The sequence below is a fragment of the Oncorhynchus keta genome, chromosome 17 (assembly GCF_023373465.1).
Source record: "Oncorhynchus keta strain PuntledgeMale-10-30-2019 chromosome 17, Oket_V2, whole genome shotgun sequence".
Lineage (NCBI taxonomy): Eukaryota > Metazoa > Chordata > Actinopteri > Salmoniformes > Salmonidae > Oncorhynchus > Oncorhynchus keta.
Genome location: NC_068437.1, coordinates 48102774 through 48130200, shown reverse-complemented (window position 1 = coordinate 48130200; position 27427 = coordinate 48102774). Strand labels below are relative to the sequence as shown.

The following is a 27427-nucleotide window of genomic DNA, read 5'->3' as shown; positions in this document are numbered from 1 at the left end:
GCAGTCTATCACAGTGCAATCCATTTTGTCACCAAAGCCCCATATACTATCCACCATTGCGACCTGTACGCTCTCGTTGGCTGGCCCTCGCTTCATACTCGTCGCCAAACCCACTGGCTCCATGTCATCTACAAGACCCTGCTAGGTAAAGTCCCCCCTTATCTCAGCTCGCTGGTCACCATAGCATCTCCCACCTGTAGCACACGCTCCAGCAGGTATATCTCTCTAGTCACCCCCAAAACCAATTCTTTCTTTGGCCGCCTCCTTCCAGTTCTCTGCTGCCAATGACTGGAACGAACTACAAAAATCTCTGAAACTGGAAACACTTATCTCCCTCACTAGCTTTAAGCACCAACTGTCAGAGCAGCTCACAGATTACTGCACCTGTACATAGCCCACCTATAATTTAGCCCAAACAACTACCTCTTTACCAACTGTATTTAATTAATTTATTTATTTTGCTCCTTTGCACCCCATTATTTTTATTTCTACTTTGCACATTCTTCCATTGCAAAACTACCATTCCAGTGTTTTACTTGCTATATTGTATTTACTTTGCCACCATGGCCTTTTTTGCCTTTACCTCCCTTCTCACCTCATTTGCTCACATTGTATATAGACTTGTGTATACTGTATTATTGACTGTATGTTTGTTTTACTCCATGTGTAACTCTGTGTCGTTGTATCTGTCGAACTGCTTTGCTTTATCTTGGCCAGGTCGCAATTGTAAATGAGAACTTGTTCTCAACTTGCCTACCTGGTTAAATAAAGGTTAAATAAATAAATAAAGTGCTCCTCGGGAGAGGAAAGGTAAATGTGGACTGTTCTAGCGTCTTCAAAGTGCTCCTCGGCAGAGGAAACGTAAATGTGGACTGTTCTAGCGTCTTCAAAGTGCTCCTCGTCAGAGGAAACGTAAATGTGGACTGTTCTAGCGTCCTCAAAGTGCTCCTCGTCAGAGGAAACGTAAATGTGGACTGTTCTAACGTCTTCAAAGTGCTCCTCGTCAGAGGAAACGTAAATGTGGACTGTTCTGGCGTCTTCAAAGTGCTTCTCGTCAGAGGAAACGTAAATGTGGACTGTTCTAGCGTCTTCAAAGTGCTCCTCATCAGAGGAAACATAAATGTGGACTGTTCTAGCGTCTTCAAAGTGCTCCTCGTCAGAGGAAACGTAAAGGTGGACTGTTCTAGCGTCTTAAAAGTGCTCCTCGTCAGAGGAAACGTAAAGGTGGACTGTTCTAGCGTCTTCAAAGTGCTCCTCGTCAGAGGAAACGTAAATGTGGACTGTTCTAACGTCTTCAAAGTGCTCCTCGTCAGAGGAAACGTAAATGTGGACTGTTCAAGCGTCTTCAAAGTGCTCCTCGTCAGAGGAAACGTAAATGTGGACTGTTCTAGCGTCTTCAAAGTGCTCCTCGGCAGAGGAAACGTAAATGTGGACTGTTCTAACATCTTCAAAGTGCTCCTCGTCAGAGGAAACGTAAATGTGGACTGTTCTAACGTCTTCAAAGTGCTCCTCGTCAGAGGAAACGTAAATGTGGACTGTTCTAACGTCTTCAAAGTGCTCCTCGGCAGAGGAAACATAAATGTGGACTGTTCAAGCATCTTCAAAGTGCTCCTTGTCAGAGGAAACGTAAATGTGGACTGTTCTAGCGTCTTCAAAGTGCTCCTCGGCAGAGGAGACGTAAAGGTGGACTGTTCTAACGTCTTCAAAGTGCTCCTCGTCAGAGGAAACGTAAATGTGGACTGTTCTAACGTCTTCAAAGTGCTCCTCGGCAGAGGAAACGTAAATGTGGACTGTTCAAGCATCTTCAAAGTGCTCCTCGTCAGAGGAAACGTAAATGTGGACTGTTCTAGCGTCTTCAAAGTGCTCCTCGGCAGAGGAAACGTAAAGGTGGACTGTTCTAGCGTCTTCAAAGTGCTCCTCGTCAGAGGAAACGTAAATGTGGACTGTTCTAGCGTCTTCAAAGTGCTCCTCGGCAGAGGCGCTCTTTCCTGTTCCATATTCTTTTGCCGTAGCGGCAATAATTTTGCCGTGGCACAGCGCAACATATAAATGACTGCAGTGGAAACATTGGTATAGTGAATAGGGTGCCATTTTGGACACACGTCAAGTCATTGACCCTGTACTTTATCAGCTGATGTGTTGCGCTCTGCAAGGTACAGCCTGTTTGATGAATGATTAGGACCAGGGAGGAGGAAAGATGCTGGGAACAATAGTGGAAATATGGTTGCAATGCAATAGGCAGTCAGGGTTTGGACGGCCTGGAGGTGTGGGTTATAGCTGCCTGTTGGTTCGGTGCTTATCCAAAGTTCTGACACGCTTGACAGGGAATTTAGCATCTGAATTTAGCATCGGGGTGAAGGAATCTTGAAATAATTCACCTGCACTTGAAACTATACAGAAATTATGATATAACAATGTCATATTTAACGTTACTTCAACCATGTCTAATCGTTTAGTAACTTGTTTATTGGGTGTGTACCTGACTGTTACCTCAGTGATTGAAGTCCCCACATCAAGCTCTCATAATGAACAATTAGATGGAAGTAACCTATTCGTTTGAACTTGTAGATTTGATACTGTTGCATATAGATAAATAACACAGACTTAAGTGATAAGGATTGTTGTTTTAGTTTCACAAATCACAATAATATCATTCTGAATATATAAACAACACAATTGAACAAACAAAACAAGTGAACGGCTCCTACATGCTTGACTTACCCAGAATCCTTCTGAATCCTTCCTTCTGAACGGCTGTGAACTAACAACATCCTACAACATCCTACATTTTCACTTTATGGGATTTGGGAATGCAAATGTGGGTTTAAATGTTAAATCCAAAATAGTATTATATTGGGAAAACATGAAAAAAATGTCATGCCTAAAATACTACATTTGCAAAGTTATACTGGATATAGTGCAAGCATGTAGCTAGTGCGTGAATTGGAGCAGGCCAGGAGCCAGCTCAGCCGTCTCACCTTCCTTAATAAAGACTGTTATTATCATAGTGCCTGTGGCCTGCGTGTGTGTGTGTGTCTGTGGCCTGCGCCGCCTGCCTGTTGACCGCTGGGTGACCGTGTGTGGTTTGCTCTCTTGAGGTGAAGGCTTGACCCCTGGGCGAAGGAAAGTAGGAGACAAGCACTATGATAAAAGCTGACCTCCTCCTCCTCTCCTCCACTCCTGCTTTAAGTCTGGCGCTGGATCTCACAACGGCATATCCCCATAGGGTCATCTCCACGGCAGGGCAGGGCAGGAGGCAGCGCTAGCGAGAAGGAGGGAGAGAGAGAGGGAAGGAGAGAGAGAGGGGGAAGGGAGGGAGAGAGAGAAGCTCATATTGGCTTCTGGTGAAATCTATGAAGATCCCATGAGGCTAGTTTAACCAACAAGATCTCATGGTTTTACCAATTTGACTAAAGATTCTGATGTTTAGCCATGTTTCTCCAAACGTCAAATTTCGAAGGGTTTTTGACACCCTGGGTTGCTCCTTCTGCTCAGTATCGTTCCATGTATCCAAATGTCAAATGTTGGTATGTTTTTAAGTTAAGGGTTAACTTTGGGATAGGTGAAAAAATAAAGAATTGAACTGGGCTTGAACACGTGACCTTCGGATACAGAGCCATGGGATTACAGTCATCTACCACCCGCGTCCACAACTTGTTCTGAATTACTCTAAAGTGCCTACGACATGCCTCTCCTTTACGACTTGGTAGCTGCAGGACGTGACCCTGACCACACCCACCTCCCCATCCAGACTGTCCCAGGCTCCCCCTTGCACCCCCTTGAATGAGCACATTCTCTCTCAGATATCATTTAAGACAGGGCTCCCCCTGCCTCCCTTTTGCCCCCCTCCCCTCGATAGAAAGAGATTGGATAATGTGCTTAAAAGCCCCACTTAACAGGCGTGACTCCTCCTGTCCTGGAGCAGGGGAACAGGACAGGGTGTGAGGGTGGGTTGAGGGGGATAGTGGAAGGAGGGTTATGTCTGGATCAGGACAGGGAACTGCATGGGCCTGGGGGTGAGGGGAAGGCGGAAGGAGTACCAGTATGTTTTGACATGGGCCTGGGGGTGAGGGGAAGGTGGAAGGAGTATTAGTATGTTTTGACATGGGCCTGGGGGTGAGGGGAAGATGGAAAGAGTATTTGTATGTTTTGACATGGGCCTGGGGGTGAGGGGAAGGTGGAAAGAGTATTCATATGTTTTGACATGGGCCTGGGCGTGAGGGGAAGGTGGAAGGAGTACTAGTATGTTTTGACATGGGCCTGGGGGTGAGGGGAAGGTGGAAGGACTACCAGTATGTTTTGACATGGGTGAGGGGAAGGTGGAAGGAGTACTAGTATGTTTTGACATGGGTGAGAGGAAGGTGGAAGGAGTACTAGTATGTTTTGACATGGGTGAGAGGAAGGTGGAAGGAGTACTAGAATCTTTTGACATGGGCCTGGGGGAAGGGGGAAGGAGTACCAGTATGTTTTGACATGGGCCTGGGGTGAGGGAAACTATTCAGACCCCTTCACTTTTTCCACATTTTGTTACGTTACGCCTTATTCTAAAATGTATAATATTATGTTTTGCCCTCATCAATCTACACAGCAAATGTATAAAAATTCAAAACAGAAATACCTTATTTGCATAAGTATTCAGACCCTTTGTTATGACTCGATATTGAGCTCAGGGGCATCCTGTTTCCATTGATCATCAATGGGACCGGGACCACCCATACGTAGAATGTATGCACACATGACTGTAAGTCGCTTTGGATAAAAGCGTCTGCTAAATGGCATATATTATTATATTATTATTATATTATCAATGATATGTTTCTACAACTTGATTGGAGTCCACTTGTGGTAAATTCAATTGATTAGACATGATTTGGAAAGGCACACATGTGTCTTGCTTAGTTAAATAAAGGTTACATTAAATAAAAGTCTATATAAGGTCCCACCAGTGCATGTCAGAGCAAAAACCAAACCATGAGGTCGAAGGAATTGTCCGTAGAGGTAGGATTGTGTCGAGGCACGGATCTGGGGAAGGGTACCAAATAATTTCTGCAGCATTGAAGGTCCCCAAGTACACAGTGGCCTTCATCATTCTTAAATGGAAGAAGTTTGGCTGGCTGCCCGGCCAAACTGAACAATCGTGGGAGAAGGGCCTTGGTCTTGGAGGTGACCAAGAAACCAATGGTCAAGAGCTCTAGAGTTTCTCTGTGGAGGTGGGAGAACTTTCTGGAAGGACAACCATCTCCACCAATCAGGCCTTTATGGTAGAGTGGCCAGACAGAAGCCCCTCCTCAGTAAAAGGCACATGACAGTCTACTTGGAGTTTGCCAAAAGGCACCTAAAAGACTATCAGTCAGTGAGAAACAAGATGCTCTGGTCTGATGAATCCAAGATGTAACTTTTTGGCCTGAATGCCAAGTGTCACGTCTGGAGGAAACCTGGTACCATCTCTACGGTGAAGCATGGTGATGGAAGCATCATGCTGTGGGGATGTTTTTCAGCGACAGGGACTGGTAGACTAGTCAGGATCGAGGGAAAGATAAACAGCGCAAAGTACACAGAGATCCTTCATGTAAACCTTCCAACAGGACAACGACCCTAAGCACACAGCCAAGATAACTCAGGAGTGGCTTTGGGACAAGTCTCTGAATGTCCTTTAGTGGCCCAACCAGAGTCCGGACTTGAACCCGATCAAACATCTCTGGAGAGGACTCTGTAAATAGCTTTGCAGCAACGCTCCCCATTCAACCTGACAGAGCTTGATTGGATCTACAGAGAAGAATGGGAGAAATTCCCCAAATACAGGTGTGCCAAGCTTGTAGCATCATATCCAAGAATACTCTAGGCTGTAATCGCTGCCAAAGATGCTTCAACAATGTACTGAGTAAAGGATCTGTGTCACGTCGTGTATGCAGGTGGCAGGGAAGTCAAGAGCAGGAGAATTAAACTTGGTATAATTGGAGTATTTGAATAACTTAAAACATAAACTCCAAAACCAAAGTCCATAATAAAATAAATGTGGGTACAAGAACCCGCCGCACACCAATCCATAAAACATGAACATAACAATAAACAATCTTTGACAAGGACAGGAGGGGAAACAGAGGGTTAAATATACAACACTTAATGAATGGGATTGGAACCAGGTGTGTAAGAAGACCAGACAAAACGAATGGAAAATTAAACATAGATCAATGATGGGTAGAAGACCGGCGAGCACCGCCCGAACAAGGAGAGGCATCGACTTCGGGAGAAGTCGTGACAATCTGAATACTTATGTATTATATTTTTTTAATTTGTTTTTATAAATTTGCAAAAATGCCAACCTGTTTTTGCTTTGTCATTATGGGGTATTGTGTGTAGATTGATTTGATTTGGATCTCTTTTAGTCCCCATTTGGACTAATCTTCCAAGAGTCCTTAAACATTAAAATACAATTTATAATACAAACATATTTTCACATATAACACACTATTACAAACATACATAATATACTAACATAATGACCCAATAAATACTCAATCTAAAAAATATTGATTCTTCATCTACTATAGTCCCACAACATTTCTATGTATTATATTTAAATCGTTTTAAAATATTGTTTAAGTGTATATATTGAAAGGTTTCTAGTTTGCTCAGTTAATTTATTCCATTTCTTTATTGCTCTAAATCGAAATGTTATTTTGCCTATTTCTCTTTTCTGTCTGGATAACGCATAGATGGTGGACAATCTATTCCTAGTATTTATGGAATGTCTGTCTCTTACCAACTGAATACTGTTGTGAATAGAACTTGGTCGTTTTAAATTATGTATATTATGAAATAAAATAAGCATGTTTTTTTTCAATTATCTTGTCGATTGATGACCAACCAAGAACACTGCGCATGACTGCAACAGAAGAACCATATCTCTGCCTTAAAACAACCCATGACTGCAACAGAAGAACCATATCTCCACCTTAAAACAACCCATGACTGCAACAGAAGAACCATATCTCCACCTTAAAACAACCCATGACTGCAACAGAAGAACCATATCTCCACCTTAAAACAATCCATGACTGCAACAGAAGAACCATATCTCCACCTTAAAACAACCCATGACTGCAACAGAAGAACCATATCTCCACCTTAAAACAACCCATGACTGCAACAGAAGAACCATATCTCCACCTTAAAACAACCCATGACTGCAACAGAAGAACCCTATCTCCACCTTAAAACAATCCTTGCTGCTTTATTCTGCGCATTCTGCAGCCTCCTAACTTTACTTGATGATGCATTTCCCCAGACCACCGAACAGTAGTTCACCTGACTCTCAATTAATGCTTGTGTTATTTGCTGAATAATTTTCCCTGGTAGATATTTAGCTATCCTTCTGATTATGCATGCTGTTTTAATATATATATATATTTTTTACATAAATTAGTTATTTGAGACGACCATGATAAGCAGTTGTCTAGCTGAACTCCCAATAGTTTGGTTTCTGCCACTTCTTCAATTTGTACTCCTCCCATACTTAATTGTATCCCATGCTGTTTTGGCCTTTTCCTAGTTGAACAGACCAACATAACTTTGATTTTCTTGGTGTTTAAAACAAGTTTGTTTTGGCAAACCCACTCCCTGATATTCTCCAAATCTCCTTGTAAAGCTTGCTGTACACATGTTGAACCGATTGTCTTGCTGCATAAATTGTAATATCATCTGCAAATATAGTAGCTTGAGTTTCAGCTTAGGCATAGGGAAGATCGTTGGTATATATTAAATAAAGAACTGGCCAAAGGCAGCTGCCCTGTGGTATTCCACAGTTTAACACATGAGGGGAAGAAAATGAACCATTGATATAGGTGGACTGTTTCCTGTCAGTTAGATATGACTGTACCCAATTCAATGCTAACTCCTTAAAACCATAATGCATTAATTTTGTGAAAATTATTTTATGATCCACTAAATCAAATGCTGCACTGAAATCTAGAAATAGTACACCCACAAACTTGCCATTATCCATAGCATTGAGCCACTGGTCAGTCATGTCAACCAATGCAGTAGTAGTGGAATGTTTTTTGCGATAAGCATGCTGATTGGCTGTAATCAGATCATTCTTTTCCATGTACTCCCATATTTGTCTACTCACAATACCCTCCAATATCTTAATGAGTGTAGGGAGTAGACTAATTGGTCGACTATTGGCAGGAGTAATGGGTTCTTTGCAGTCTTTCGGAATAGGACACAGTTTCGCATGCTTCCATACATTTGCAAACAACCCCTTTTCAAGTGACCAATTAAATATGTATCTCAGTGGAACTGCAATCTGGGGAGCAGCACAGCGAAGCAAAAAATTGTCCATAAGAACCTAACCTGTAGATTTACCATCAGGTAATGACTTCAATAGGTTTAACACCTCCTCCACTGACACCGTTTGTAGACTAAAAGAGCAGATCTTGATGCTCATAATATGATCATCAATCCATTGGACAATAGCTTGTTTGGAAGAATGTATGTTTACATTGTTGCTCAGTAATTTAATTTTCTTTGTAAAAAAAATCTGCAAAATGATTGGCAATATCAACTGGTTCTGTTATTATTCTCCTGTCAACCTCCACACTAGATGGGCATGATGAGATAGATGTGCCAAGTAAGCCCTTAACTGTGTTCCATACCTTTTTAGAATCATTTTTACAATCAATAAACGCATTGTTGTAAAATATTTTTCTTTCTTTCGATTCAATTTAACTGCATAATTACGTAATGTTCTATAATTCTGTTCATCAATTTCAAATTTTGACTTGGCTGCTAAGAATTTTTCCATATTTCTTTGAGAAAAAGCCTCACCCAGTTCATCATCAATCCATGGAGATGGACGAGCACCAACTGTACTCTTTCTTACTGGGGCATGATGGTCCATTACCTCAGTGAGCAAATCAATAAAACATTCTGTAGCATGATTTAAATCATCCTCTAGATAAATCAGCTCACAGGGTACAGCAGCCAAATCATTTAGAAAGAGCTCATGATTAAATGTTTTAAAATGTCTTTTGACCACAATCCTAGGGGGTTTCTTTGGAACCTTGGTGTTCATGGTTATGGTCACAATATTATGGTCTGTCCAGCCCACTGGCATTGATCTGGCTTTCAAGCATTGCAATGGTATATTACAGAAAATCAGATCAATGCATGTGTCTGAATCATGACCCAACTTAATTGAAGATCTAGTAGTATCATTAACCATTTGTTTCAAACCACAGTTCTTGGCATATCTCATAAATTTTGTTCTATTCGAATTATTGTGATCCTTCCAATTTATATTAAAATCACCCAAGATAAATACATCTCTGTTGCTATCTGTGGCCTGGTCAAACCCAGTACATAAGTCATCCTCATTGATGAGGATTTTTCTAAAATACATTTTAGAATAAAGCTGTAACGTAACAAAATGTGGAAAAAGTCAAGGGGTCTGAATACTTTCCGAAGGCAGTGTTTACAGTAGGACAATGCAGTATTAAAAACTATGTAAAACATACATTAGTACTGTATTTTTTCTATGTTCTACTAAAACATACCACTTATACTTTCTGCTCCAGGAAGTGTGAAACACCATCTTCCTGACCTTACTGCCCCGGGAGAGCTTCCATCACTTGACGTTTTTACTGGGTTCTTAATTAACCCTTGATGACTGCCAGCTATGAAACCTTTTCTACTTTTTTACTGCTGGGTGAAAGCATGAAAATGAGTTAAATAAATGCGTCATTAGTTCCAGCACCGGGCTGTCAAAATTCCTTATCAATTCACGGCCATCTTAGGCAGCATTACTGTCGGCAGTATGTTGCGGGCCGTGAACGGGGAGCAAATGTTTACTTTAAATTACGGCCTTTATTATGGGATTTTCAGAGTTGTTCATAAATCTTTGAATGCTTTCTCTATTTGATACGTTGCTCAAATTAATTTAATTTTACAAGAACACACAACCATACACACATATACACACACACACACCATGAAAGGACCCCCAACCTCTCCTGGCTGTTGCGTCATTCAGCAACTCCGAGTGTATTATAGTAATGCCCCCAGAGCCCTCCAAACAAATGGCTACCTTAAGCCCCAACATAAACGCTGTGAGCTTTAGCTAAGCACTGATCTGTCTCTTACAGCTCGGGAGGAAAACCTAGCCTAGCGCTCGACTTGTCAATCTTTGTCACAGTCCAGGCTCCCTCTGTTTATTTATCCATGGCCTTGTTCCAAATGGCACCCTATTCCCTATGTAGTGTATTGCCCGTAGGGCTCTGGTCAAAAGTAGTGTACTGTATAGGGAATATGGTGTTGGTGTGCATGTGTTAACACAATCGCTCTCTCTCTCCTATATAAATTATGCCTCACATCATTTGTTAAGATGTCTCTGCACCTGGTTGACATTGTAGCAGCAGGACTATGTAGTGAAGCAGCTCTGTGATTTTCTTGTAACTGTTGTCACCAGGGATGTTTTACCAAAATATATTTTCTGTCAAGTGCAGCTCACCAGGCAGAACTAGCCCTGGAGGGAACAGGCAGATTGGACCAAACACGGTTAAACCAGCAAGCACCAGGGAGGGTGGACCAAATGCTGTTGAACCAGGACGCAACAGAGAGAGTGGACCAAACACTGGTGAACCAGGAACGGACTTACCAGTGGCTCCACACCCAGCCTGTGCACTCTGACAGCAGACGCCCTGAGAGGTGAGGTTCTCAAGACCTGATATGCACCAGTACATGATATTGTATGTCTGCAACATACAGAAGAATAACAATGATGGACAGTAGGTTAGATTACATTATTGTAGATTTTATATATATATATATATATATGCAGGTGATGGGGATGAAAGGGATATTACATGTTTATTACATAAAAAAATAAAAGTGGCAGAAAGTATTGGCCCATTATAAAGCCTAATGTTCTAGAATCAAATTGTTTTAGAACATTATGTCCCAAGAACATTTTAAAAACTAAATGAATTCTTTCTGCAGAAATTCAAATTTAGGAAATATATTTAAATGCAAAACAAGAATACAGACCGTTTTTATTTCATTTTGGGGGGACTGTTAGGAGCTGTAACAAATGCAATGGGGGGCTATAACTTATGAAATCAGACATTGGGATTATGATAGCAGTTAAATGGAAGCCAGTAATGCCACTGATCTGATGTTTATGCTGTGATAGATCTGAGGTGTTGGAGTGAAACCACCACGCTATTGGAGAGCGACCACTAATAGCAGAGTTTTGAAACCTTTCTGTCTGTCTCCAGTGATGGTTTCCTCCCAGAGATTGACCCAGACATACTGAAAGGAGGCAGAGTGCAGCTCGTGGTGAGCTATTTATTTTGACTCGCTGTTACATTCCAGCAACGACTGATTCACTTTTCACTGAGTAATTGCCTCTCATTCTGTCTGTATCTTGGTTGCGGAGAAAGTCCATGGAAGCATGCATTGTTTACATTTCAAGTTCATATTTAAGTTTCACTCCATAGTTCGTTTCCCACTCCGCCTAGAGTTTAAGACGTTTCTTTTTCAAAAGGCTTATTTCCAGTGTAACGACACTTTCAATTTGATCAACTCGTGGCTATTTTTTTATTTGATTTGTAGAAATACCAGTGTCAGTGCAGTGTGGTTTATGTAGAACAGAGAATGATATTGATGCTCGTCAACTCTTTGAAGTTGAAAACCGCAGGTCTCCCTGTGCAGTTTGAATTAACCACCCCCTTTCCCTTTCCTCAGCTACACACTGCCTTTCTGCTTTGAGCACATGAGCGCGTAGTTAGCTGTTGAATGTTTTCAAAATGTTGGGGCCAGTTGCGTGAGAAAAATTATGTTTGACCTTATTTAAACAGTGTGTGTGTGTGTGTGTGTGTGTGTGTGTGTGTGTGTGTGTGTGTGTGTGTGTGTGTGTGTGTGTGTGTGTGTGTGTGTGTGTGTGTGTGTGTGTGTGTGTGTGTGTGTGTGTGTGTGTGTGTGTGTGTGTGTGTGTTTGTAGGCTGTAGCAGGGTACAGAGAAGGTCCAGACCAGGCCCCAAAGTCGCGGGCCAGTGGAACGTCAACCTCCCCGCCTCACAAAGAACACAATGAAACTCGGAGAAACTTTATGGGGCAACTAAGTGAGTTTTACATTTTTTCTTCAGACTCACTATCTAGCAGAGTTGGGTCAATTCCATTTAAATTCAGGAAGTAAACTGAACGTTCAATTCACATTTTCCTTAATGCATATGAATGAGCAATATTTGGAATTGGAATTTCTGTTTATTTGCTGAATTGAATTAGTTTAAATGTTATTAACCCCAACCAAGCTACTATTTAGCCCACCTATTACCTTCCCAAATGCTTTGTCTTGTTTTACCTGTTGCTGGATCTACGCACCACTAAACATTTAGTTCAACATACACGTTTTGTGTGTGTTTACCACTATTTCATACATAATTAAATGTGTCAATTTGTTAATATATTCCGAAGATTTCCTAATTGGAATATTTGTCCTTTGCAAGCAAATCAAAAATGTTCCTTTCCAATGTTTATTCCATGATTTGTTTTTTAGGTGTAAGTTAGCAGGAATATTTTTTCGGCCCTCCATTTAAATGTCACTAAAGACAGAACATTCTCTGTCACTTAAAGTCACTGAAAAGTAAGAGCCGAGATATGTGTCTGTGAGAGGCGGTATGATATCAGGCACGTGAGCATTGGACCAATCTAGAAAGACACAAGTCTTGTATAATGAAAAGCACTTTTTCAATGATCTAAATGTAATCACTATAGCTTTAGGATGAGCTGAGCTGCCTGGCCAGCACACGTTCCAAACAGACTACTGTCATAAATCTGATGAATAGTAGGTTATGATAATATGACGTGTGTGTGTTATTTCTGTCTGTGTGTGTGCAATGTGTGTGCATTGTGTGTGTGTGTGTGTGTGTGCGTGTGTATGCATCTGTTGCGTTGCGTGTGTGTATATGTGTGTGTGTGGCAGAGCAGGGATAACGGGTCCGGCTTAGTGCCCCGGGTCGATTGGGAGCTTGGGGCGGGGTCGGGAAGGGGACAGAGCGCTGCTCCTCGACAAGAAGCAGGTAAAAAAGTCATTTTCAGAGAAGAATGACTGGCCTTTCTGTCAGACAGCCTTCCGCTCAGGAGTTTGAGTGACAAAGATGCTTCTGACAGACACAGCCAGGAAACAAACAGATGACCAGATTAAACAAGCTGCAGGAATCTAAAAAAGAAGACAAATACTGTTCCTTCCTAACAAAGCTAAATTAGATTCCGATGATGATTACTAAATGATATCCACGAGGGCAGTGACTCGCTGCGTGATAAAGGCACGTTGTTGTAGGACCTAGAGCAGGGTGAAGAGAGAGACTTTATGTGCGGCTCTGTGATCAAACAACACTTAGTAAATTGAAATATGTATGTATGTGTAAGACTGGTTTATTTTTCAAAAGCCAATTTGATATTTCATAAACTGGGAAACTGCATTTAATTAGCCAAATATCTCAGTTATTTCATGGATAAATGGTACAGCTCTTAGCTGGCAACTTACCAAAGTAAAGCAGTAGTGCCATAGACTGGAAGCTTTCTTTTGAAAATGTGTATAAGCAGGGAGAATCCATGCCAGTTTAAAGCAGGAAAAATATCTTATCAGAAAACAAAAAATGTATATTGAATTTGCCTCTGAAGGAGTATAGAGACTATATCAAAGTATCCAGCTTTAAAGTCAGGGGTTCACTTAGCTTGCCATGGCAGTAAAGACCATGTAAAAACTCTATAACCTATTGCAATGTGATACCCACCGCTCGCTGGGGCGGAGCCATGAAGTGTGTTTTCAGCCCCACTAAATATTTTCATTACTTGTGCAGAAGAAACCACTTAACTTACCTATCTACTGCCTCAATGTTGTTCCCATTCAAAGCTAATGGGAGTAAAATGACAGAAAGCGATTTGTTTGGTCACAGCGGTCGAGGGAATGTGCGACCGTTTATTTATTTACCTACTTTTTAATAGCATGACCCTTGAAAATAGCAACTAAATTACCAACATGTGTGTTAATAAAGACAAGATTTGTTTTGTCCTCTGTTTTTGATTCGGAACAAACAAATAAATAAATATTTTATTTCCAACATTTCGACACATAAGTTCTGAATAGTTTCTCCAAACAAGCACAAAATGACCCCTGTGGCTGACTGAGTGTTTTCAATAAAACGTTGAAGGATCAAACCATTCAGATGGAAATAAGCTGTGGCCTCAGATACTCAATATTATATTTAGTATGGTTTAATGATAAAAAGGGAGTCTTAAAACATTTATATTTTAGTAATTTAGCTCTTATCCAAAGCGACTTACTAGAGAAATTATGGTTAAGTGCCTTGCTCAAGGGCATATTCAGATTTTTTTCACCTAGTCGGCTCTGGGATTTGAAGTAGCGATATATCGGTTACTGTTCCAACGCTCTTATCCGCTAGGGTACCTTCAAAAAGGTATTTGACTGACAATAAATGTGTAGAGATAAAATTGTGTGTGAGGGAGTTATATTTTCCCTACAATGAATCATAAAAAAATAGACATACAGATTATGATACACTATATGGGACACCAGCCATGCAGATATTGGGAGCTGGTCAGTACCTGTAATGTATGCTGTGCTCCAGCCCCCCACCACCTCCTTGTGATCCTCCCCACTGCTGAGCTCCCTGTGTGGGGCTCGTCTGGCTCACTGTGGCCGGTACACGTGGAACACATCATGCCCACAGACACGCTCCCTTTGTTCTTGTGTTTGGAGAGCTTAGTTTTGATCCTCAGGTGAAATGGAACAGCCTCCCCTACAGCCTCCCGTTAACAGAGTTTAGTACATACACAATGCATGAGGAGATGTCTATGCATTTCAGTGTGGTAGCCTAGGCTATACAAAGTAGTTGCTATAATGTACGCTATATGTATACTATATATACAAAGGTATGTGGACACTCCATCAAATCAGTGGATTTGGCTATTTCAGCCACACCTGTTGCTGACATGTGTATAAAATCCAGCACACTGCCATGCAATCTCCATAGACAAACAGTGGCAATAGAATGGCCTTACTGAAGAGCTCAGTGACTTTATTGTGGCACCGTCATAGGCTGTCTGTTTGTAAAATGTCTGCCCTGCTTTAGCTGCCCTGGTCAACTGTAATTGATGTTATTGTGAAGTGGAAACATCTAGGAGCAACAACAGTGGTAGTGGTTGGTCACACAAGCTCGGCTTGAGTGGTGTAGAGCTCGCCATCATTGGACTCCTGAGCAGTGGAAACGCATTTTCTGGAGTGAAGAATCACGCCTCACCATCTTGCATTCTGACGGATGAATCTGACAGATGCCAGGAGAATGCTACCTGCCCGAATGCATAGTGCCAACTGTAAAGTTTGGTGGAGGAGTAATAATGGTCTGGGGCTGTTTCATGGTTCGGGCTAGGCCTCTTAGCTCCAATGAAGGGAAATATTATTATAATATTTTATTTTTGTACAATTTACCACTTTTTCTCCCCAATTTTGTGATATCCAATTGGTAGTTCCAGTCTTGACCCATCGCTGCAACTCCCGTACGGACTCGGGAGAGGCGAAGGTCGAGAGCCATGCGTACCCCGAAACACAACCCTGCCAAGCCGCACTGCCTCTTGACACACTGCTCGCTTAACCCGGAAGCCAGTCGCACCAATGTGTCAGAGTAACCACCGTACAACTAGCGACCGAAGTCAGTGTGCATGCCTACCACAAGGAGTTGCTAGAGAGTGACGTGACATGGACATCCTGGCCCAGCATTGTCCGGGTTAGGGGAGGGTTTGGCCGGGGGGCTTTACTTGACTCATTGCGCTCTAGCAATTTCTTGTGGCCAGATGCCTGCAGTCTGACTTCGGTAGCCTCCAACACATTGGTGCGGCTAAGCGGGCGGGTGTTAAGAAGTGTGGTTTGGCTGGTCATGACTCGACCTTCGCCTCTCCTGAGCCCGTTGCAGCGATGAGACAAGATTGTAATTGGATATCATGAAATTGGGGAGAAAAAAGGGGTAAAAAAATAAAATGTTTGTTGAGATTGGTGTGGAAGAACTTGACTGGCCTTCACAGAGCCCTGACCTCAACTCCATCGAACACTTTTGGGATGAATCGGAACGCCAAATGCGAACCAGGCCTAATCGCCAAACATCAGTGCCCTACCTCAATAATGCTCTTGTGGATGAATGGAAGTCCCCGCAGCAATGTTCCAACATCTAGTGGAAAGCCTTCCCAGAAGAGTGGAGGCTGTTATAGCAGCAAAGGGGGGGACCAACTCCATATTAATCCCAATGATTTTGGAACAAGCAGGTGTCCACATACTTTTTAGTGTAATATATTTAAGTGATAATGCCCTAGAAGCTGGTGTTTGGAGGATATATTGGCAGAGGTGTTTGTTCGTCGAGGGACGGCAAACTGTCATTATATCCTCCAAACACCTGCTTCGAGGGCATTATCACTTTTATACAACAGGTTACCAACACATTCAAATAATGATTGACATTATTTTCATTAAAAACATTATTTTTATTAATTTCTTCATACTATTTGATCTTTCCACAAGATATATTCCCGACGCAAATCTTGAGTTGCTACCCAAGCCGGCTGGTAGTTCGTTCTATCGGTTTCTGTTGCCAGAGACGTGACCCAGTCATTCAGTCTTTGTTTTGTATCCAGTCGTTCGTTCTAAATGTTCCATTGCCATACTGGCAGCCAACGTTATTATCCCTTGCTTGCCAGCTGGCCAACTATGGCTAATTTACAGTCACGTCAAACAGTGCAGCCAGAATAACAATGAGGTAGCCGCATTTGCATTTGTTTAAGCTGTTTTACATCCATAACAATAAGCTAATGATGAGCGACTTCACCTGGCATAGACAATGTGCTCTCTCGTCAGGATACTGTTGTTCGACAGCTAACCAACAATGCAGCTACCACATACACTTCAAACTGAAGCTGGAAAGACTTCAAACTAGCTGCACTTAATTTAATTTCACCTGTTTTCTATTGGTAGTTCTTTGTATATATCCATGAAAATGATGCTGATTAATGATTTGGACTGCCTGAGAAAAGCTGCCTGCCTGTCTGTCTGTCTCATCCGACTCCCGACACATTCATTACTATTGGACATGTTGTAAATGTCGGAGAGACAGACAGCAAGGTTTATACAAATTTCCGCTGTTGAAAACTAAATGTTAGTCTAAAAGAAATGTGAGATAATGTCAAGATGACTTTTATAGTGGAGATGAAGTTTATAAAGTACCTGTCTGGGTTGATGAGACAGTGGATTGCGCAGTCAGACAGAACAGAGTAAATGGGCATTTTAACGTCATAGATTTAGCCGGTAGTAACTTGTGGAATAGACACCAGCTGGAATGCGGTTTTAGCCAATCAGCATTCAGTATTAGACCTACCCGTTGTATAAAACTACAATAAATGGTATGTTTCAATATATTTTTCTTCAGGCAAAGAGCATCAGGGCATAAATACTTTATCCTGAGAAATGTTGATATGTGATATGCTAATATATCATGCAATTTTGTTAGATTTTTCTTTTGTGTCTTTCTCTTTTTCTGCAGACAAAGAAGCACCTTCTCCCCAAAGAGTGACCTCTGCCTCATCTAAAAAGGAGCGCATGTCTTTCCGGGATAACCCTGTCCAGATGAGTGGTGGCTGGGGAGGGGGCAAAAAAAGGGACAAACTGCACAAGTAACAAGACATTTGTTAATTACCAAGAAACTGGTTTAGCTTTATTCACTGTATGTCCAAAACAGTAAGCATGACAACCATTATTCTGTTCACAGTAACGTTTTGACAGTCCCATACAGTATATGTATTATGTTGACATTTCATTCATTCTGCAACGTTTTACTTTTCTCCCCTCAAAAGTTTTCATTGTCATTAATCTCCTATACTAAAATGTCATGCAGCTGCCTTTTCGCTCTCAGATCTGGCTTGGCCTCCGTGGGTCTTCTGAAAATTAATTAAAAGCAATGGGAGAAGCCCAGCCCAAATATCTGCAGGCGTTTTCATGCTGGTCATTATGCATGGATATCGCTGCCTTAATGCGACCTCAGCCAACACCGGAACGCATGGAGCAAAGTCCCAAACGCTCAACAAATCACACGCTTAATATGCAGACAATGGTTAGAAATAAGAAACAGAACATTTCTATTCTAATTGTTAGTATGTTTGTATTTTGATTTCATTTAGATTTATTTTACAAGCTTACCAGTCCAGTCTCTGCTGCTGTGGCCTTTGGTAAAAGAAAATATAGAATTTAGAATTGGGTCCCGTGTGGCTGAGTTGGTAGAGCATGGCACTTGCAACACCAGGGTCGTGGGTTTGATTCCCATGGAGGACCAGTATCTAGTAGCTGGATAAGAGCAGCTACTAAAATGTATGTGTAGAAGGTGTCTTATCTTAGATGTTGCATGTCTAAGAAAAAATGTGCTTTTTTAATGCTACTTGTTTCTTGCTTAAGTTGATGAAGTGGCACTTTTACTCAGCTGTTAATAATCAAGATAAATACATTTTAGATTCTAAAATAATGATTAAATTCAAGTTTATTTTTTGATTTTACTATCATATAGACTGAGTGTTCAAAACATTAGGAACAACTGACATAGGTGAATACAGGTGAAGGCTTTGATCCCTTATTGATGTCACTTGTTAAATCCACTTCAATCAGTATAGATGAAGGGGAGAAGAAGACAGGTTAAAGAATTATTTTTAAGCCTTGAGACAATTGAGACATGGATTGTGCATGTGTGCCATTCAGAGGGTGAATGGGCAAGATAAAAGATTGAAGTGCCTTTGAATGGGGGGGTATGATAGTAGGTGCCATGCGCACCGGTTTGAGTGTGTCAAGAACTACAACGATGCTGGGTTTTTCACACTCAACAGTATCCCGTGTGTATCATGAATGGTCCATCACCCAAAGGATATCCAGCCAACTTGACACAACTGTGGGAAGCATTGGAGTCAACAGGGCTTTCGACACCTTGTAGAGTCCATGCCCTGACAAATTGAGGCTGTTCTGAGGGCAAAGGGGAAGGTGTTCCTAATATTTCGTACACTCAGTGTAAATACAGTACACAGTAGAGTCTGCCGATTTGGACTAAATCTGGAGTTGCAGATATCCAGAGATGTTGCCAGACAGCGTGTCAGAGCAGCCGCAGCTTTGAGTAAAGCGCAAACATTGGTGTTACAATTGTGTTTTTTATTTTTTATTACCAATGGTTCTTGTTCTGTGTATTTGAATTTGGATTTCAGATTCCATCCAACCACAAACACTGCCTTACCAAAGCGGCTAACCCTGGGGTTGAAGGTTCATTGCTTGTCTGTTGGCTGTAAATGATCTGTTAATGAATGTGAAAACAAATAGATGGAGCTGGAGAGGAGAGTGGCTCCCTGGCAGGAAATGCTTGTCCCTCTATTTATTTTATCCTCCCTTCACTTTCATATTTCTCTCTCTGGTCTCTGGTGGGGTTTTGATTGTCTTCAGCCCATCAGGAATTTAGTCTACAGACAGGACCAGTGCTGTATCATGACTAGTACCAGTTGTGCTGGTGGTGGTCCTTCCCAGCCCATTAGGACTGTTATGGTTTGAAACCCAAGAGCACTGTTCTCCTTCAGGGGGAGATTGAACTCCTGTCCCCCTCGGGAGAAGCCTGGGGCTTTTACCTGGTGATTATTTTCTCTTTTGGCACATAGCATGGTGTTATCAGCAAATATTTGGAATGGTGAGGATTCTATTGTTTACCCTGTCCACCAAACACTGTCTTCCCATAAGTTAGTTGTTGTTTTGCTTAAATGAACATTAACATCGACTAATACGTCAATACATTTTCAGGCCACTCATTTGAAGGACTTTTCATAATGCTCAGGATGTACTCACCTAAATACCCTTACGTGTGTTGCTAGGATTGGGTGTGTCTGTCCCAGTTGGTTTATCTCCCATTATTATCTTTAACAGGACGTTGTTAAATTCTGACTGTATGCTGTCTTTCATTATAAAGTAGTGGAGGAATTCACTCCTCAACGCCTGGCTGCACACAATGTCTTCAGGTCCTGTATCCGTTTATTTGCCTAATAGATTTCATTATACGTAATCACCCCAAGCTCACATTTGTGGTAAAATAAGTGTGTCATATATTAGTCATTTAGACAAGAACATTAGAGGGTTGAGAGAGACAAGATATCATGATGTGAGTCTGTCTGTTCCAGATATGTAGGTTGATGTTTATTGTTAGGAGTTTTATCCTGGAGGCAGAACTAAGAGATTTCCCCTTAATCAGGCCAGCTGCAAAGTCGAAATTGGCTATATTGTAAAAATGAATGAAATCAAAAATAGGCTTTTTGGTCTTAATTTAAGGTTTAGGTTAGGCAATAGAGTTAGCAGAGCGGTTAAGGTTATGTTTAAAATCAGATTTTAGACTTTGTGGCTGTGCTAGCTAGTGAGCACTCTGTAGGGCAGCCTCCAGAACAAGATTCATGATGAAAAACGCTTGTATAACAGATAAAGATGGAGGCCTGAAGAAGAGCCCGGTGTCAAACTGTTGTTATCTTGTTCTCTAGTCTATCTATGCCAATGACTGTATAAAACCATCATTCACATAAACACCATTCATTCCTATATGAAGACTCAATAGCGCAATGATTGTCTTCGGTCATGAACTCCCGTGGTGTCAATATTTTTTATTTTTTTATTTTACCTTTATTTTACTAGGCAAATTCTTATTTTCAATGACGGCCTAGGAACAGTGGGTTAACTGCCTGTTCAGGGGCAGAACGACAGATTTGTACCTTGTCAGCTCGAGGATTTGAACTTGAAACCTTCCAATTACTAGTCCAACGCTCTAACCACTAGGCTACCCTGCCGCCCCAACGAGAAGGGGCAGTCATTCTCCTCTGATCTAGGCAGAGTAGATAGAAGCCAAATAACTGGCCTCTGCATGGGCAGGGTTGTGTTGCAGTAGCGCAACTTGCGGGGAGGATGAAGGTTATGATGAATTTGATTGAGGGGGAAAAAATGACCCACTGTAAAGGGCCAAGCAGCTTCTGGCTTTATGTGGCTTTGCACCACAGTGACGGTTCAAAACAGACTCTGGGACAATAGATACAAAATTCATAAAACCATTGTACATCCCCCAAAAATTCTAAAGCAATGAGGCTGATGCAACAGATCAGAACGTTTAGCCTAAAATATTGATTAAACTATTATTTCTTCACATTATTAGTGCAGCAATGCGCACTTAGAGAACATGTGAGAGTGCTGGTTTCAATGGCATAAGGAATTGTTTCTAAAAATAATTCCCTCAACATGTCTATGGTCTGATTTTGGCTAGGCTACTTTGAAGCAAGGTAAGACATGCCTCATAAAATGACATAAAATCCCCAGGCAACAGGCACTGGCCTTGCTCTCTGCACTTGTGACCATTTGGTCTGAACGAACCGTGCCTCGAGTATGTCAACAGAATCAAGCCTTTCGACTTTAATGTTAATTATCCTACATTATAATTGTCAAACATAACTGGCGTTTAGCATATATTTATGTAATTAAAAGTTTGGCTACATTTTCTGGCGCCTCCCTGATGTCAGCATCAGTGTGGACATGAGAGGCTGTAAACACATATCACCTAGGCTACACTTTGAGATGTAGGCTAATTATTTATTACAGGTAACTGCCACAATAAAGGAAACACCAACATAAAGTGTCTTAATAGGGTGTTGGGCACCAGAGCCAGAACAGCTTCAATGCACATAGATTCTACAAGTGTTTGGAACTCTATTGGAGGGATGTAACACCATTAGATGTTTTGTTGATGGTAGTGGAAAATGCTGTCTCAGGCTCCACTCCAGAGTCTCCCATATGTGTTCAATTGAGTTGAGATCTGGTGACTAAGACACACACCCTATGATCATGTGAGATCCTTCCCCTCTATCTAAATCACTTCTAGCTGTGGTAATGTAAATAAGGGGCAACTGGGAATTTTTATGCATGACCCTAAGCATGATGGGATGTTAATTGCTTAATTAACTCAGGAACCACACCTGTGTGAATGCACCACCTTTCAATATACTTAATATCACTAATTTACTCAAGTGTTTCCTTCATTCAGTTACATGTACATTTATGCTAAATAGATTACAATATTATTCCAATGTTGGTGTCACGTTCGTCGTATGAATCAGACCAAGGAGCAGCATGGTATGCACACATTCTTTATTATATTAAGAGTGAACACTGAACAAACTAAACAAAATAACAAAACGACACTTGAAGCTATACAAATTAGTGCTGACAGGCAACTACACATAGACATACAAAAACCCTAGATGACAAAAACCCTAGACATACAACAACTAGATTACCCACCCTAGTCACACCCTGACCTAACCAAAATATATAGAAAAACAGGGTGTGACAGTTGGCCTTTTTAGGGGCACAGGTTTGAATGTGAATTTCTGGTTCAGTTGACAGCCCCATTGTTCTGTTTCAGTTGTACTCCTATTAGCATTTTAAATAACTGTGATTGACCTGTCCTAGAGTAGACCCATGTTGGCATATCAAAACTAAGTATTTAATTTGGGATGGTTCATCTTCAGTTTGGGACAGTTGAAATTGTACTTCGGGAACAGATTCTGGGACACGATGAAAAGTAGGTTTGAGGAGTTAGTGAGGTAAGTTTGGTCAACTCTGAGTTCAACTCGGGATGACAGGTCATACAAAAGTGGCTCCACCTTTTAGCCAGTTAAATTTCTATGGAAACGAATCCTGCTCCTGGGCATGCTATGTCACGGTTAACTCCACATTCCCTCCCTCTTGCAAAGATTGCATCAGCATCCCCTTGATTTGAGGAAGATAACTGATTAAGTATTTTATTTTATTTCAGAATGGGTAGCAAGGAATAAGTTAGTCCTAAATATTTCCTAAACTAAAAGCCTTGTATTTGAGACAAATCATTCACTAAACCCTAAACCTCAACTACATCTTGTAATGAATAATGTGGAAATTGAGCAAGTTGAGGTGACTAAACTGCTTGGAGTTATCCTGGATTGTAAACTGTCATGGTCAAAACATATTGATACAACTAGCTAAAATGGGGAGAAGTCTGTCCATAATAAAGCATTGTTCTGCATTCTTAACAACACTATCAACAAGGCAGGTCCTACAGGCCCTGGTTTTGTCCGCATCTGGACTACTGTTCAGTAGTGTGGTCAGGTGCCTCAAAGAGGGACTTGGGAAAATTGCTGTTGGCTCAGAACAGGGCAGCACGGAGAGCTGACATTAATAATATGCATGTCAATCTCTCATGGCTCAAAGTGGAAAAGAGATTGACATCATCATTACTTGTTTTCATAAGAGGTGTTGACAAGCTGAAGGTACTGAGATGTCTGTTTAAAATAATAGCACACAGCTCAGACACCCATGCATACCCCACAAGACATGCCACCAGAGGTCTCTTCACAGGCCCCAAGTCCAGAACAGATTATGGGAGGCGTACAGTACTACATAGTGCCATGACTACATGGAACTCTATTCCACATCAGGTAACTGATGCAATCAGTAGAATCAGATTTAAAAAGCAGGTAAAAATACACCTTATGGAACAGCGGGGACTGTGAAGTAACACAAACATAGGCACAGACACATGCATACACACACATGATTGCCCCCCATCTATCTTCAGAGCTCGTACTGTTAGGTGACCTAAATTGGGACTTGCTTAACACCCCGGCCATCCTACAATCTAAGTTAGATGCCCTCAATCTCACACAAATGATCAATTAACCTACCAGGTACAACCCCAAATCTGCAAACACGGGCACCCTCATAGATATCATCCTGACCAACCTGCCCTCTAAATACACCTCTGCTGTCTTACATTTACATTTAAGTCATTTAGCAGACGCTCTTATCCAGAGCGACTTACAAATTCGTGCATTCACCTTCAACCAGGATTTCAGCGATCACTGCCTCATTGTCTGCGTCCGTAATGGGTCTGCGGTCAAACGACCACCACTCATCACTGTCAAACGCTCCCTAAATTACTTCAGCGAGCAGGCCTTTCTAATCGACCTGGCCCGGGTATCCTGGAAGGATATTGACCTCATTCTGTCAGTAGAGGATGCCTGGTTATTATTTAAAAGTGCTTTCCTCACCATCTTAAATAAGCATGCCCCATTTAAAAAAAAAGGAACTAGGAACAGATATAGCCCTTGGTTCACTCCAGACCTTACTGCCCTTGACCAGCACAAAAACATCCTGTGGCGTACTGCATTAGCATCGAATAGCCCCCGCGATATGCAGCTTTTCAGGGAAGTTAGGAACCAAAATACACAGGCAGTTAGGAAAGCAAAGGCTGGCTTTTTCAAACAGAAATTTGCATCCTGTAGCACAAACTCCAAAACGTACTAGGACACTGTAAAGTCCATGGAGAATAAGAGCACCTCCTCCCAGCTGCCCACTGCACCGAGGCTAAGAAACACTGTCACCACCGATAAATCCACAATAATTGAGAATTTCAAGAAGTATTTTTCTACGGCTGGCCATGCTTCCCCTACCCGGGTCAACAGCCCTGCACCCCCCACAGAAACTTGCCCAAACCTCCCCATCTCTCCTTCACCCAAATACAGATAGCTGATGTTCTGAAAGAGCTGCAAAATCTGGACCCCTACAAATCAGCTGGGATAGACAATCTGGACCCGCTCTTTCTAAAATGATCCATTTCAATTGTTGCAACCCCTATTACTAGCCTGTTCAACCTCTCTCATATTGTCTGAGACCCCCAAAGGTTGGAAAGCTTCCACAGTCATCCCCCTCTTCAAAGGTGGAGACACTCTAGACCCAAACTGTTACAGACCTATATCTATCCTACCCTGCCTTTCTAAGGTCTTCGATCGCCAAGATAACAAACAAATCACCGACCATTTCGAATCCCACCGTACCTTCTCCACTATGCAATCTGGTTTCCGAGCTGATCATGGGTGCACCTCAGCCATGCTCAAAGTCCTAAACGATATAATAACTGCCATCGATAAAAGACAATACTGTGCAGCACTATTCATCGACCTGGCCAAGGCTTTCGACTCTGTCAATCACCGTATTCTTATCGGCAGACTTAACAGTCTTGGTTTCTCAAATGACTGCCTCGCCTGCTTCACCAACTACTTCTCAGACAGAGTTCAGCGTGTCAAATCGAGGGCCTGTTGTCCGGACCTCTGGCAGTCTCTATGGGGGTGCCACAGGGTTCAATTCTCTGGCCGACTCATTTCTCTGTTTACATCAATGATCACTCTTGCTGCTGGTGATTCTCTGATCCACCTCTATGCAAACGACAACATTCTGTATACTTCTGGCCCTTCTTTGGACACCGTGTTAACTAACCTCCAGACTAGCTTCAATTTCATACTTCTCTCCTTCCGTGACCTCCAACTGCTCTTAAGAAAAACTAAATGCATGCTCTTCACCGATCGCTGCCCACACCTGCCCGCCCATACAGCATCACTACTCTGGACGGTTCTGACTTAGAATATGTGGACAATTACAAATACCTAGGTGTCTGGCTCGACTGTAAACTCTCCTTCCAGACTCACATTAAGCATCTCCAATCCAAAATTAAATCTAGAATCGGCTTCCTATTTCACAACAAAGCATCCTTCACTCATGCTGCCAAACATACCCTCGTAAATTTGACTATCCTACTGATCCTCGACTTCGGAGATGTCATTTACAAAATAGCCTCCAACACTCTACTCAGCAAATTGGATGCAGTCTATCACAGTGCCATCAGTTTTGTCACCAAAGCCCCATATACTACCCACCACTGCAACCTGTATGCTCTCGTTGGCTGGCCCTCGCTTCATATTTGTCACCAAACCCACTGGCTCCAGGTCATTAGTCTTTGCTTGGTAAAGCTCTGCCTTATCTCAGCTCACTGGTCACCATAGCAGCACCCACCCGTGGCATGTGCTCCAGCAGGTATATTTCACTGGTCACCCCCAAAGTCAATTCCTCCTTTGGCCGCCTTTCCTTCCAGTTCTCTGCTGCCAATAACTGGAACGAATTGCAAAAATCACTGAAGCTGGAGACTCATATCTCCATCACTAACTTTAAGCATCAGCTGTCAGAGCAGCTCACAGATCACTGCACCTGTACATAGCCCATCTGTAAATGGCCCATCCCCATATTGTTTTTTTTAAAAATCCTTTGCACCCCAGTATCTCTACTTGCACATTCATCTTCTGCACATCTATCACTCCAGTGTTTAATTGCTAAATTGTTTGTATTTGCACTGCTTTGCTTTACCCTGTCCAGGTTGCAGTTGTAAATGAGAACTTGTTCTCGACTGGCCTACCTGGTTAAATAAAGGTGAAATAAAAATAAATAAATAAAGATGGTAACATACGCACTATACACACACTTACACATGGATTTTGTGTTGTAGATATGTGGTCGTGGAGTATGGGCCTGAGGGCACACACTTAGTGTGTTGTGAATTCTATAATGAATGCATTGTAAATGTATTTAAAATTGTATAACTGCCTTAATTCTGCCAGACCCCAGGAAGAGTAGGCAGCACTTAATGGGGATCCATAATAAATACAAATGTTTTTGTGTTAAAAAAGAGTCATGTTAATATACACTGCTCAAAAAAATAAAGGGAACACTTAAACAACACAATGTAACTCTAAGTCAATCACACTTCTGTGAAATCAAACTGTCCACTTAGGAAGCAACACTGATTGACAATAAATTTCACATGCTGTTGTGCAAATGGAATAGACAACAGGTGGAAATTATAGGCATTTAGCAAGACACCCCCAATAAAGGAGTGGTTCTGCAGGTGGGGACCACAGACCACTTCTCAGTTCCTATGCTTCCTGGCTGATGTTTTGGTCACTTTTGAATGCTGGCGGTGCTTTCACTCTAGTGGTAGCATGAGACGGAGTCTACAACCCACACAAGTGGCTCAGGTAGTGCAGCTCATCCAGGATGGGACATCAATGCGAGATGTGTCAAGAAGGTTTGCTGTGTCTATCAGCGTAGTGTCCAGAGCATGGAGGCGTTACCAGGAGACAGGCCAAATCAAATCAGTACATCAGGAGACGTGGAGGAGGGCAACAACCCGGCAGCAGGACCGCTACCTCCGCCTTTGTGCAAGGAGGAGCACTGCCAGAGCCCTGCAAAACTACCTCCAGCAGGCCACAAATGTGCATGTGTCTGCTCAAACGGTCAGAAACAGACTCCATGAGGGTGGTATGAGGGTCCGACGTCCACAGGTGGGGGTTGTGCTTACAGCCCAACACCGTGCAGGACGTTTGGCATTTGCCAGAGAACACCAGGATTGGCAAATTCGCCACTGGCGCCCTGTGCTCTTTACAGATGAAAGCA

General features: G+C 42.0%; 1 protein-coding gene across 1 annotated transcript in view; it reads left to right on the top strand.

Annotated features, from left to right (window-relative positions):
• The window catches only part of lrriq1 (leucine-rich repeats and IQ motif containing 1), a 63669-nt gene extending 37225 nt beyond the window's left edge, over positions 1-26444 (top strand). Inside the window, exons 24-27 of the mRNA XM_035790074.2 lie at positions 10506-10707; positions 11277-11337; positions 12002-12122; positions 17607-26444. Of these exons, the coding sequence (XP_035645967.2) occupies positions 10506-10707; positions 11277-11337; positions 12002-12122; positions 17607-17740 (518 nt within the window). The 3' untranslated portion in view covers positions 17741-26444. The remainder of the gene's footprint in view (positions 1-10505; positions 10708-11276; positions 11338-12001; positions 12123-17606) is intronic.
• Positions 26445-27427: the final 983 nt, after the last annotated feature.